Genomic DNA, 14,045 nt, shown 5'->3' with positions numbered 1-14,045 from the left:
ATCCTCTCTCTCGCTCTCTCTCTCTCTCTCTCTCCCTCTCTCTCTGATTTTAAAAATTATTTTCATTTGAAAAGCGGCTGACAGGATTTAACGCTTTATGCATGTTGCTCTTTGTATGCCCCTGCTCGGCTGTTTTATTGCGGGCACTCCAGCAGGGGCCTCAACTTGAAGTTAAACACCAGGCCACATTCACGATACACTGCTCTCCGCGGTCTGCACCGTGAGCGTTTCTGTATAGGAAGGCACTTGTGTGAGGTTTGGACAGCATGGGGAAGACAGTTGGGGAGGGGGTGGGGGGATTTCATTAATGGCCACGTAAACGTACAATCCGCTTGTTTAAGACGTCTGAGTTACAAAGTATTTGAGGACCCGGCCTTTACTGAGTTGGAGCCGAATTCACAAGGATTTCTGCTCGTAGCAGTAGTAGTAGTAGTAGTAAAAAAGAAAAAATGCCTTTATTGAGGGGATGGGGTAAGAATATCGCCACGCTCATCTGTCACAAAAGAGGAGCGCGTGACATGCTCTTTTTCATTGGCCGTCCGCCTTCACTAATATGCCAAGCTTCAGGATTGGCTGGAATTTTCTCTTACAAGCAATTCTAATTTAAGATCTCTCGGTGAATACGGGCCCTAAACCACCAGTCTTGTTCCTTAATTCGTTCTCTTCCGTTTGCCTACTGCCTTCTGCTATCTACCCAAATTTTTTTCGGTTCACTTTGCCGGCAGCATAGTTTTGGTACCTCAGTGGACGCGCCAAAGAAGAACGAAAAGAAAGTGTCAGCTGTATCTTCCAGCAGCAGTTTCGCACTCGCGGGGCGAAGTATCAGCAGCTGATGTCTGACTGAGGCGGTGACAGTAAAGTGGTATAGAGTCGCAGTGGCTATACTAAAAAGGGGGTTTCGATGCATGCGATACAATCTATTTCCGCTAAGTGATTTTGATATGACGACGACGCAGCATTCTGTTTACTTCTCGAAATGTTGGGAAAGTATCGAAGTCGGCTGGCACCTTTGCAGTGGCTTGCAGACGGCGTTTTCGGGTGGTTTCTCTTTTACTGTGTTGTCTAAATCCCGCTTGGTTTCGATCTCGCCTTTAGTAAGGCGTCCTTCTTGTCGACAGCATGAAGTCAAATTTAAAGTTAAATTTGCAGTTTTTTCTTATCCTGTATAGAAAGGATAAAATCATGCTTCATTTGAATAGCGACCTTAATAAGCGCTTCTACGATGAGTGCAAATACTTGTCGACTGTCTTTTTCGACAGCTGGTCCTAGAACATCCAAATCTGGGATATTAATTTATTTAGCCCTCATAATGACAGTGGTGAATTCCACAGCATCTTCATACTGCAAGTTTCAGTTGTCATGCATAGGAGCGGCAACCTGTCACTGTTGAGGTTGCCCTGCGCTGATCGTGAGCTGCTTGTGTGTCGCGTGGCGATCGCTGCCTGCTCAATGACCTGGCGGTCGCCGAGTCGGGCAGTGAGCGGAGCCAGTTCCTTCGGATCACTTTTGGGACCTCTGGTGCCCCGGCGCGCAGGCGCGTCATCACGCGGCACTTTTCCTATTTCGCGCGATACGAGTAAAGCCCGTAAAAAAAATAATAAAGAAGTCAAGTCTATCAAACGTGGTCACATGGCGTGCCTAACGATTTCCCAGAGTCAATCGAGCGGCGCAGAAGCATAGTTAAAAGGCGCGCCATCTGCGTGCACTCATCCCGCTGTCTGGCTACTGCAGGTCTCTCTGCTGATCGTGTCTCCGGACCTGCTGGAGCTGCTGGAGCGGCGTGGCGCCGAGCTCTTCTCAGTGGGCCGATTGCTGGAAGCGGATCGGGGCTTGGCCATGCTGTGCGGCGTTGAGCCGCACGAGCTGGGTTCCTCACTCCGCGCCGCTTTCCCCAATTTCTCGTCATGGCCGCTGCTGGAGGCGCGCAACCAGGACCGCGAGTTCGTCATACGGCTCGTCGAGACGGCCCGCGAAATTGTGGAGCGTGCCGATCACAGCATGGGGCGGGGCGCGGGTGCTGGAACGCCCCAGTTTCGCCTCTGTCCGCGGAAAGTGCACCAGGTGAGATTCGCACCCGCGGCTCGTTCTTCTCAGAGCAGGCAGTCTCTTAGCTCTCCCTGCGACTATTGTAAAGCCTCCTGTGCATCTCTAATGGCGGCATTTTTGTGCACTTTCTTCTCGCGTGAATTCATTTTACCTGCGGTAATGTCACTCTGCTATGAGTGGCATGCTGCATTCTGCTCTATGTTTAGCCAATATTCGTGTTCTCGCGCAGCGCGACCTAGGATATACTTTACGAACTTACCTGGTGTCACTTTAATTTTGGTTGACGCACGTTTTGATGAATATAGGCGCTACGACGCTTTCTGTACTCCTTTAACGACTCCTTCAATTATGCTCCTCTTTGTGTTCGGGCTTGCCACAAGTTGAGTACCGTGCATTGCTGTCGTGTCGTAGCTGCGTTGTAGGGATGGTGTCCGTTCACAGAAGGAATTGTGCAAAAAGGCTTTTTGCTCCGCTTTTTTTTTCCGACTTTGGCGCCGCCGGCCAGCGCCGGCGAATCCTCCGAGTCAAGCGAGAGCTAGCACCTACATCATAATCCGGAGACAGCATGCCTTGCGGCTCACATGTAGAAATTTGGTCATCACAGAGTATGTATACACGACGGGAAAAGCCTGATCACCTCGGCTTCGTATGAGCCGTAGGGGTTACCTGCGTGTTTGATCTTTCGATTGAAAAGGTCAAAGGATGCAGCCACTTCCACGCAATTGAAGACAAACAAATGCGTCTCGTTAGTCGTGGGGACTTCGATCTCTACGAGTTGATTCACGATTAGGAGTCTTCGCGTCTGTGTCCCCCTTCACTGTCAATCTGGCAATAAAAATGGCACATGGGCACTGAAGAAATATACAGAACACAGGTGCGTGAGTCCACCATGATCCCGTGACAGCTAAGTTCTTATCGAGGTCAAATAGCGGCCAAGTTTTATTTGGCGCTTTGGATAAGACTAATCTTTAGCTCGCGTACACTTGCGGGTCTAGTGACCGGAACTGGTGCTCATGAACAAACAAAAAAAAAAGATACTGCGCCCGCAGGAGTAACTGAAGCTCAGACATACTATTTTCTACCTGCTAGAACCCGGGAGTAAGCTTTACGACACATCCTTCATGTCATTCAATTATTCAAGTCTTTAGAACATTGGTCGACTGGAAGTAATTCTAAGCACTGGATAGGGTCATGCGTAGTCCTAGCGATAAGCGTCACATTAATAGAGGGAACAATCATTATTAATTGAGCTCGTGTGCTATTTTCCCTCTACAGAATTGGAAGACTTTCTGGATAGGTCAGTACGAACCTAGCCTTCATACCCAGTAAACGAGGACATCAAAGAAATATCTGCACAACTAAATAATAGCGACGAACATCGTTAAGAACCATCTTTATCCGAGCATTTATTACTGTTTGGGTGTACTGTTTGTGAAAATGACGAAGTGGTTTCTCCCTGATGCCCGGACATTCTTTCACGCTGACATAGGAGCTCACCTACAGTAGTTATAATTACCATTAACTGCTGTTATAATTATGTTGTCGGCATGCTAATTAATTGCCGAATTCTTGTGGATGCTGAACCAGTATAATGTAATGATTCCTTTTAGCGCGATTCTATTCTTACCTTATAATCCACCGCTCAAGATCATCCGATCCTGGGGATGGCGAAAGCGGAGCGCCTTTCGGACCAGGCACTTACGGAGCGGGAAAAGGAAAATAAGAGGAATAGCATCGTTTCATTATCCCAGATCTGATCCCCGTTCGCCAACAAGTCCAATATTTGCTACTGATTTGTCTGAAATTGTATAAATTGCAACAAGGTTGTTGGTGACTGAAAATTAGCAGAAGATAGCCGTTTAGCTGTGATCAACTTCAGAAAGCCCGCTGCGCGGAGTTTATGCCAAAGTGAGGAAGTTCTCGCGTGGGGAACGATGTTTCACATCGTCATGCCAGCAACTAGAGTTGTTCGCATTTGCGTTTCCTTTGTGTTGAATAAACGCATCTGAGCCTATAGCCACTGCTCCGGCAGCGAGAATCTGTTGTCATTTTCCATATGAAGAAGCTTATTTATGAACGCGGTCTGAAACTAAAGGGTGTCGTTCATATGCAGGGAAACACAAAGGTATTTGCCATGCTGAACGAGCCAGTGGAACAAACTCAGAAGTTCCAGGTGCTATTCGAGAGTTCGGGAATGCATGAGCTACCCGTAAAATGGAGGAATCCCTACGTTCTGCAGTTTACAGTTCCAGGTGAGCCTGTACACTGATATCGAACGAGTATTGTATATGTCTGTACTGTTGGTTCGAAAATGTACCATTTCTCCTTCGTAGTTGTAATCATGTTGCTAAAGTTTGTAAAGATTTCGTAAAGTATTTCGTGCGCGAGAATGACTCGTGAGAACCGTCGTGGACTAATGCCGAACGATTCCTACATGAATGAAAAGCTTTGTGAACCTGGTAACATGTTAGTTGTATTATAAAGATAGTTCCCGTCGCGTTCGTACCTAACCTTAGTTTAATAAATTGGTAAGGATGAGTCAATTTGCAAGCTTGTTCCACACGCTCTCTCTCTCCGTTGGTAATGCTGGGACCGAATACACAGCTCTTTTAGTTCGTAAGAACTGTTGGACATTGGTCGACTTTATTCGCTATCTATTCCGTATCGCGATTGGGCGGTGCCAGTTTTTCACGAACTGCCCTCGCATGCGATCCGCCCTGAATGGGAGAGTGCATTGTCACACATTAAAGGGCAAAGCTCCAATGCTGACAGGCTGCCGCCTCGGCGCAGAGACCTTCCTGCAGGTCTCGAAAGTGGTCAACGTGCAGCTCCGCTGCGATGGCGCGCTGCTGGGCGTGCGCCAGCTCAAGTGCGAGTCGCAGATGTCGCAGCTGCACGTGCTGCTCCAGTCGGCCACGTCGCCGTACGAGATGCTCAGCCTCACGCTCGGCCTGGCCACGCTGCACGACGTGGACACGGCGCTGGCGACCAACCTGCACCGCAACCTGCCTGCGCGGGGCTTCCACCTGCTCGGGCCGCAGCAGCAGGTCGCCCCGGAAAAGAAGCGCAGTCAGTGTCGCTCCTTCTTCGTCTTTTGAGTGCAGCTGCGCACGGTGTTCCGGAAGTAAACTGGTTGTTTAGTCTCTAAAGTATGCTTTTGTGACACAGTAATTGACATGTTGTTTTTGTGGTCGTTTTGCGCCACGTGTCCGGTGGGTTATTACCAGAGTTGTGTGCTACGCTGTACGCTTGGATAGGAAGCGCAATTTCACGACACATTTAAGCGCGTATTTGAGGAGGTGCCATGACATACGAATGGGCACGCACACGCTCGATAATCGGATTGCCTATCTGAGCGCTACACAAGCAGCACTGACTGCGCAGCGTGCTTATCACAGCAGTGCTTCCGAGAAAACACGAGGTGTGACCTACCAGCGAAGTGGGCCTTTTCCCGCAGTCTACACCACTTGTCGAGCTATCAGTTGCCGGCTGGCTGAGCCTGCTTCTCTTGATTTCGTTGGAGCATCGCCATGCTGACCTGATCTCGATTAGTGCTGAGCAACCGTAGGTTGCAGACAGGCGTGTGTGAGGGGATAAACGCGTACTTCATGAATGGTTGGCGAAGACTGCCGAATTTAGCTTTTGCTAAAGCAAAAGCTCGATTGTGTTTATGTCAGAACCCCCCCCCCCCCCCCCCCTTTCTCCTGCCATACGTTTTAGCAAGTGCGGCAGCCGGACTCATAAGGTGGCAGCAGGCCAAAAATATTACATAATCAAAACTAACAGATGCACAGTGTTGCTGTCTGTTCTAGCTATAGGAGCAGCAGCGGTGACGTATGCGCTGGCATCGTGGTGGCCATATGTAAGAAGGGGCACGCTCTGAAGGCTGACGCTGTCGCTGAAAATCAGGCTTTGGTAAAGGCTCATTCACACTAGGCCAACACGACACCGATGGCGTTCTGCCGACTGTCGGCGACAGCGTTTTGTATCTTCGTGTCGGCGCCTCTGTCACAGTGTACCGACGCCGAGCTCTCCGCTGACCGTCGGCAGATTGCCGGCGTCAGTACAGTGGGACAGAGGCGCCGACACGAAGGAAAAAACGCTGTCGGCGACAGTCGGCAGAACGCCATCGGTGTCGTGTCGGCCTAGTGTGAAAAACACTATTTAATGTAATGGCAGAACAAGATGGATTAGGTTCGTGCTAAAGTTGCGGCACATGTCTTTTTACGAGTGGAACAACGGACAGCGCCAAATCTAGCTGTTTCCTTTTACCACAATATATGTGATTTCCATCTGATAAGATGAATGATGCGTAATAAACGATCTGAAATTATTTGACAAGAGCTACGTTCACGAGGCTCCATGGATCCTAACAATATAAGGCGTAGATTAAAGACATTAAAGCTTAATCAGACAGTAAGAGTTAAGCGAAAATTGATTAATCATATCCGTAAACGTGCGTCACAATAAAGAATTTGGAAGCAAGGGGCAGCACAAAGGCTTTTGGTTAAAACAATTGTTGGCTGGAACAAATTTAATTCCGAGGTTTTTGAAAATGTTGACTCTGTGGTGTCCTTTGAAATAAATTTGTAAATGTTGTTTTACTAATCGTAAGCGTATACATGCCTTGTACTTATATACGTCTTGTATATAATTACTGATTAATTATTTTTGCGCATGCCACTGTTTTGTTATAAGATTGTAAAGTATTTCCCACCCTGTAACAGCCCGAAAAGGGCTCACAGTATGGACAAATAAAATAAATAAAAAAGAAAAAGAAAAGGGCTATGACTTAACGTAGCCGTCGATGATAAGTAGGCTCACTGATTCTAATGATCTCTCTTCTTTCTCGACCGGCCCTTGCGGCGGCTGAGCGTACACTCTATACACGCCCTCGAACGTAGATGTTTCCCTCGTCGGAGCTCACAGCACGTGGCTCACTCACCCCCCGGTGGCTCACTCGCGCCCTGGTGCAGGTGAAGAACTCTTGCCAACCCTGCTTCACTTCGCTGCCCACTACGGACTTCACGAACTCAGCTTGGCACTCCTACAGTGCCCAGGTGCCAGTGCTTGCTGTCAGATGCTGAATTGCAAAGGTCACTCACCCGCTCAGCTGGCATCAAATGCGGGACACCATCGGCTTGCTACCACGATCAACGAATTCCAAGTAAGCTAAAAAGGAACCGCGTGCTTGCATACGTCGCGTCGTAGTCTCTAAAGGCACCGCTGAAGGCTTTGTGCAGCGCAAAACGTACCGTGAGGAGCGTATCGATGGCTCGACATCATGGCATGTGACAGTTCAGTGTGTTTTGGCACACGATTGTATGCATGGCAAATGTTACCCATTCTGAGCTCGCTCTGCCAGTGTCTTTTTTTAATTTAATATATATCTGTTGTTAAGGGGTAGGAGACAACTTCCACTCGGAGCTGTCTCGCTCAAGGTGAACACTTATTCCGCACAACAAGGGTAGACCTCACAACTCGGTGGTCACCGGGGCATCGCCGTACCGAATCCCGAATGCCTACCAAGCACAACGCCATTTAGCTTCGGTGATATTTATTTATTTATTTATTTATTTATTTATTTATTTATTTATTTATTTATTTATTTATTTATTCAAGCTACCCTTATAGACCTCGAATGATGCATTGCGTAAGGGGGGCTTTACAGCAGGATTAAGAAAGTATATTGGGCATATAACAAAACATAATAGACATAGATTATTAATAGACAGTGGAAAAATGTATACACATCTTATACAAGCATTAAAGCATTGTACAAAAATAACAGGGTTGGTAATGTACATATTAGAAAAAAGACAAACAATACAGTTCTTTCGATGAACAATGTAAAAAAATGCTGCCACTCCAATAAAAATACTAAACAATTCTAAAAATATGCAAGAATAATAAGCGAAATAATGAGCTGATAAACAAGAAAGCACATAACTGGAAAACAGAAGAAAATGCATCATGCACTTTATTGAAGTTAGGCGGTGGAATATGGACTGATGAGCTGCCGGAATTTATCGGGATTAGATTCGGTGACGATGTAATTAGGAAGAGCGTTCCACAATCAAATGGCACGAGAACTGGCCCATATGACGAGAACCGGTCCATGTCATACTGAAGAGGACATTTCTCGTCAGTTCATTAAAGCTGATTAGCGTAACCTTCACTTTTCGGATCTTGCCGTTTGACGACATTGATTTTACGAAATAATGACATAAGAGTACACACACACACACACACACCTAACCATATATATATATATATATATATATATATATATATATATATATATATATATATATATATATATATATATATATTATACACTGGCGCCTGTGTGATGTCATTACAAGCCCTACACGGCGTGTTAAAGCTTCTAAAAGTACCAGAAATTTTGCCGCGCCCGCGTATGTCAAGTCCGCTTTAGTCTAACCCGCGTGTAGTTAGAAAACCGTCAGATAAATTCAAGTGCAACGATAAAAACTTGCTGTCGCAGTCAGTAATTAGCATTTCTCTGTCGAGTACTTTTTATCACTCCTACCGCTTTAGCCCATACAGAAGTGAATGCAGCAGCAGGAAGCTCATGCTTCCAACCTCCCCACCTGATTCCCTAGCTAAGTATAAGAATACACGCAATGCTTAGGCGTCAAAATGTGTGAAAGCTCTTTAGTAAAAAAAGTTACATCGTTTCACAGATTGACTGCGCAGAGAAATAGACGTGAAAGAGCGACATATAAGAAAAGAGGGAATATGGGGGATATTAGCCAGAAAAGCGTCTGTTTTGTTAACCTAAATAAATTTCCCAGGTTGGATTTTTCAAATAGCTTTGTAGCGACAACCTCTGATGTTCCACCGTCTGCCGTTGTTGTTTTTTCTGAAAGGTCTCGCCATCTCAACTTTGAGACCCAAGAGCACCATGTTCATGTGCAACACGTGTTCCTCCTCCTATTTCGTTCTTTCGCGTTATGACTTATGGAAGTGTAACATGGGTCAATGTTAAATGAAACAAAAAAACCTGCAGTCAAGAGCGTCTACACCTGCGGTGGAAGAGGACGCTCCTGTTCTCCCTCCAGCGCGAGTACAATCCAACCCGGGCAGAGGCAGTCCACCTCGGATGCACTACGGTAAGCACGATGTCGCATTAAAATCCAAAGGCGGAAACCTTTTTTATTTAATTTTTTTTATTTTACGACTCGGTGATTCATGGATTATAAACTTGAAGTTAGCGAAGGAACGCTTTTGTTGAGGCCAATCTTTAAGCTGGATAACCGGTTGAAGGAAAGGGCGGCAAATGAGCCGGTGTGGGGCCGCGTGAGGTTCTGCGCGCACTTTTCTGTACATAGTTCTTGCTTTTTATTGCATCACGATATCAAGTTCGCTTACCTTTGTTTGCTGACAGCATTCTATTTATTTATTTATTTATTTCAGATAATATGATGGCCCACAGGGCATTATTGAGGAGAGTGGTACACACATTTCAATAAATTTGTTACGAAAGGAGACGACGCATATATATATATATATATATATATATATATATATATATATATATATATATATATATATTTACGCAGGAAAGAGACGACGAACTTTCTGGAAGACTTCTTTTACTTAACGTTTTTACTTTACTTTCTTTTACTTTACTTTTACTTAACGTTTCGGCTGGTGGACCAGCCTTCGTAAGAGTACAGTAACGCATGTACAACACATACACAGCTTTAAAGGCACCGTATCACGAGCAGAGGGCGCGCTATCTGCACTGACTAGACCATACACTGCGCATCATAAATCATTATCATTGCGCATTATAAATGATTATCAATGACACGCATTTTGGAATATACAAAAAATTAAATGCACATGTGTTCACGATACAATACATATAAACATGACTCTCAAGTAAGTGCCAGCGGTTACCATGATTATGTGTAGTGAAAGCAAAATGACTTATACATGCAGATACAAATGCGTGATGTTTAGCACATGGCATCATAAGTGCAACCTCGAATTATCTAAAAATTGAGATGTTAAGCGTACAACTTTGAACAACAGCGAAATATGTCAAAAAAGCCACATGTAAAGAAAGACAGAAAAAAAGCGCTGAAATCATGTGTGTACATTGTGTGGCAGGTGTATATTTGTGCTCAGTCTAAAGTTAGACAGGTTAGTTTTCCTTTGTTTTCATTTATTCCGGACGAGACTGTTAAATTTGTGAATCAGGTAAGATTCGCGAAGCTCGCGGTCATGGTTGGTGCGGAATCCAGATTCGAGTATTGTTACTTTGAGATTATTAAATGAGTGGCCCGGCATGTTTACATGTTTCGAGAGTGGTAGATTTGGTTGGGATTTGGCATGCGACCTGTGGTTGTTAAAACGGATCCTGAAAGGTGTTTCAGTCTGGCCTAAGTATTGCATGTGGCAAGTGCCGCACTCGATCAAGTACACTACGTTATATGAATCACAGTTAAAACTGCCTTTAATAGTGAACATGAATTGGCTGGCTGTGCTGGTGACAGTCAATGTAAGCGTTATATGAGCGCAGACTTTGCAACGTGGTTTATTGCAGCGGCTGCAACCGGTCGGGTTAGAAGTGGCGATCTTTGAAGACGTTAGTATGTCACCTATGTTTTTCGAACGTCTATACACGACACGAGGTGGCTCAGGAAAAATGGCTTTTAACCTGTCGCTTTGGGTGAGAATGTTATAGTGTTTGCGGAGTATGCCTGAGACCTTAGGGTTAGATGCGGAATGTGTGAGTATCAAATTAGCCGACAGGGAGCCACTAGGTTTGTTTCTGCCTTTAAGAAAGTCCATCCGGTCAAATCCTGCCGCTCGGTGTATCGCGTCATCGATCATCTTCTCTGGATATTTACGGTTGAGAAGTTCCTTTTTGAGTTCCTGGCAACAAGAATTAAAATCGTCTTCTTCGGAACATATGCGCTTAAAGCGCTGTGCCTGGCTATATGGAATCGCAGTCTTGCAATGACGCACGTGGCTGCTTTCAAAATGAAGAAATTGATGATTATCAGTTGGCTTTTTGTAGAGTTTTGTGATTAGGCGTCCATCGGCAATGGTAATCGTGACGTCAAGGAAGTCTACAGATGACGGTGAGTAATGATGTGTGAATTTGATAGCGGGGTGTGCCTATCAATCGGGCTATTACACTGGAGGTGTTCATAGGATTTCAAGACAGCCTGAATGCCATCCCTATTGGGAATATTCGTGTAGAGGGAAGTGACATTCATCGTCACCAGAAGCGAGCCTTCAGGAACGGTTAGATCTATTATGTCATTAAGAAAGGCATTAGTATCCTTAATGAAAGAAGAAAATGTGGCTGGAATAAATTTGATTAGACTGTCGACGTAACGAGAGATGTATTCTGTGACTGTTCTGATGCCGGATACAATGGGACGGCCTGGATTACCTGGTTTATGTATCTTGGGCAGCAGGTATAAGCGTCCGGCTATTGGACTAAGTGGGATCAAGGAGCGTGCTGTTTTATCGTCGATCTTCTGCTTCTTCACCAATGCTTTTATGTTCTCCTAAATGATGGAAAGGAATTCGTCGGTAGGATCACAGGGAAGTTCTTTATAAAATGTACCGTCAGATAACTCTCTTACGACTTCTTTTTTGTAATTTTCTTTTGTCATTATCACGACCGAGCCACCCTTGTCCGCCGGTTTAATAACAATATCATCGCGTGTGCTTAGGCTTCTAAGAGCATCGCATTCGCTAGTGGAAAGATTTCTCTGGAATGGGGCGCGTGTCTTGTAGGTGTCGAGCACGTCGCGAGAAACAGCTTTCATATATAGGTCTAGGCATTTGTCCCGTTGCGAGGCAGGCGTCCAGTGTGCCGCGGACGGTATAGCTGGGTGGTCCTGTTTGCTGCTAGCGCGGCCATGAAAATATTCTTTGAGTCTTAAGTTTCGGGAGAAGTTTTCAATGTCTTTCATTAACTGGAATTCGTCGAAGCCCCCGGTGGCTGGACAGAAATTGAGGCCTTTTTTAAGAACCCTTTCTTCCGCAGGCAGAAGCGCAACATGGGAAAGGTTAACTATGGTAGTGCCCGGGTTGGTTGTCTCCGGCAAGGTTTTAGCAACTGGTATTACAGAAGTTGTCGAACAGGTTTGTTTGGAAGAGTATGTTATCGCCGGGACATTGTCCTGTAACAGTTTCCGACTTTTTATTTTGTTTAACGCGTTCACCTTTCTTTCTTCGTAAACATTGAGCAAATGTACTTCATGCGGAGCAAGTTGGTCGACCAAGGTATTTTCTACATTTAAAAGTGAACTTGCCGATGATTCATAGTGATTTAAAATAATACGTACTAGCTGGAGTGAAGCATTAGTCAGTACATCTTGCCACTTATGCTTGTTTACGGTCGATAGTTCAGAGGTAGCTGGGTTTACATGAATTCGAAGGCCCCTAGGGATTATTGAAGTATTAACATACTCTCTAAGGGTGGACACATGAAGTTCCGCACGAATGCGTTTTTCAGTCACCTTCCGGCACTTCAGAAAAGATACAGAAACAGTACTTAAAGTTGAATTACCAAAAGAGTCTTGTAGTCACTGGTCACTCGGGGCTGGGTTATTTGGAGACTTGCAGCGCGGAACGTGGGATGGAGCTCTGTCCCTTGACATCGGGGTTCGTGCAAGTGGCTGTGTGGACTCTTTTGACGCGTATTCGCACCAGAACGACGAGGCACCCAGAAGACTCTTGGCGCAAAGATGACGGATGTGGCTTGCTATCAGGCTAACGCCCTCGAAGCTGGGATGTAGCCCATCGGCAGCAAGCACTCGGTGGGGGGATAACCATTGAAAACCGTGGTCGATGAAAAATACTGTTTTTGATCGATGACACAGGCCGCGAAGCATCCTGTTGAACCTGCATGCTTCCGCATTGCATCGTCGTACCGCGAGCTTCGCGAATCTTACCTGATCCACAAATTTAACACTGTCTCGTCCGGAATAAATGAAAACAAAGGAAAACTAACCTGTCTAACTTTAGACTGAGCACAAGTATACACCTGCCACACAATGTACACACATGATTTCAGCGCTTTCTTTCTGTCTTTCTTTACATGTGGCTTTTTTGACATATATCGCTGTTGTTCAAAGTTGTACGCTTAACATCTCAATTTTTAGATAATTCGAGGTTGCACTTATGATGTCATGTGCTAAACATCACGCATTTGTATCTGCATGTATAAGTCATTTTGCTTTCACTACACATAATCATGGTAATCGCTGGCACTTACTTGAGAGTCATGTTTATATGTATTGTATCGTGAACACATGTGCATTTAATTTTTTGTATATTCCAAAATGCGTGTCATTGATAATCATTTATAATGCGCAATGATAATGATTTATGATGCGCAGTGTATGGTCTAGTCAGTGCAGATAGCGCGCCCTCTGCTCGTGATGCGGTGCCTTTAAAGCTGTGTATGTGTTGTACATGCGTTACTGTACTCTGACGAAGGCTGGTCCACCAGCCGAAAACGTTAAGTAAAAGAAGTGTTCCAGAAAGTTCGTCGTCTCTTTCCTGCGTATGTTACGTCGGGTCCTGCGTGCTGAACTTTGAAGAAAACCCCTATATATATATATATATATATATATATATATATATATATATATATATATATACCGGAACAAATACATAATTGACAACCCGGAACATGAAGTGAGTTCAAAATTATGCAAATACAAAGAAACGCTAAATCACACAAAAAAAAGTTGCAAATCGCAAAACGGCACCATTAGCACAAATATGAACTCAGCAAATCTGGAGGAAATGCATAAGAATGCGTATGATTACGAGGAAAAAGGAAATGGAACCAAACCTATGGCAAGCAATAATGTGTTGATAATTTCTTCTTAAATTCATCAAAGTCTTTCGAAAGTGCAATATCCCGTGGTAGCTGGTTCCAGTCCAACGATGTTTTTGGAATAAATGAATTCCTGCAGGATGTTATGCGGCACTGT

At 45.0% G+C, this 14,045-nt stretch overlaps 1 protein-coding gene across 3 annotated transcripts in view; it reads left to right on the top strand.

The window, feature by feature from the left end:
- The window catches only part of stumps (DBB domain-containing protein stumps), an 85,783-nt gene that overhangs the window by 54,232 nt on the left and 17,506 nt on the right, over positions 1–14,045 (top strand). For all 3 annotated transcript variants that reach the window (XM_055063609.2, XM_055063610.2, XM_055063608.2), the window contains exons 3-7: positions 1,732–2,061; positions 4,160–4,298; positions 4,837–5,115; positions 7,023–7,213; positions 9,080–9,182. In XM_055063609.2, the coding sequence (XP_054919584.1) occupies positions 1,732–2,061; positions 4,160–4,298; positions 4,837–5,115; positions 7,023–7,213; positions 9,080–9,182 (1,042 nt within the window). The remainder of the gene's footprint in view (positions 1–1,731; positions 2,062–4,159; positions 4,299–4,836; positions 5,116–7,022; positions 7,214–9,079; positions 9,183–14,045) is intronic.

This window comes from Dermacentor andersoni, chromosome 1 (genome assembly GCF_023375885.2).
Source record: "Dermacentor andersoni chromosome 1, qqDerAnde1_hic_scaffold, whole genome shotgun sequence".
NCBI classification, from domain to species: Eukaryota; Metazoa; Arthropoda; class Arachnida; order Ixodida; family Ixodidae; genus Dermacentor; species Dermacentor andersoni.
Note: the sequence above shows the minus strand (reverse complement) of the source record. Positions and strands in the feature narration are given on the sequence as shown.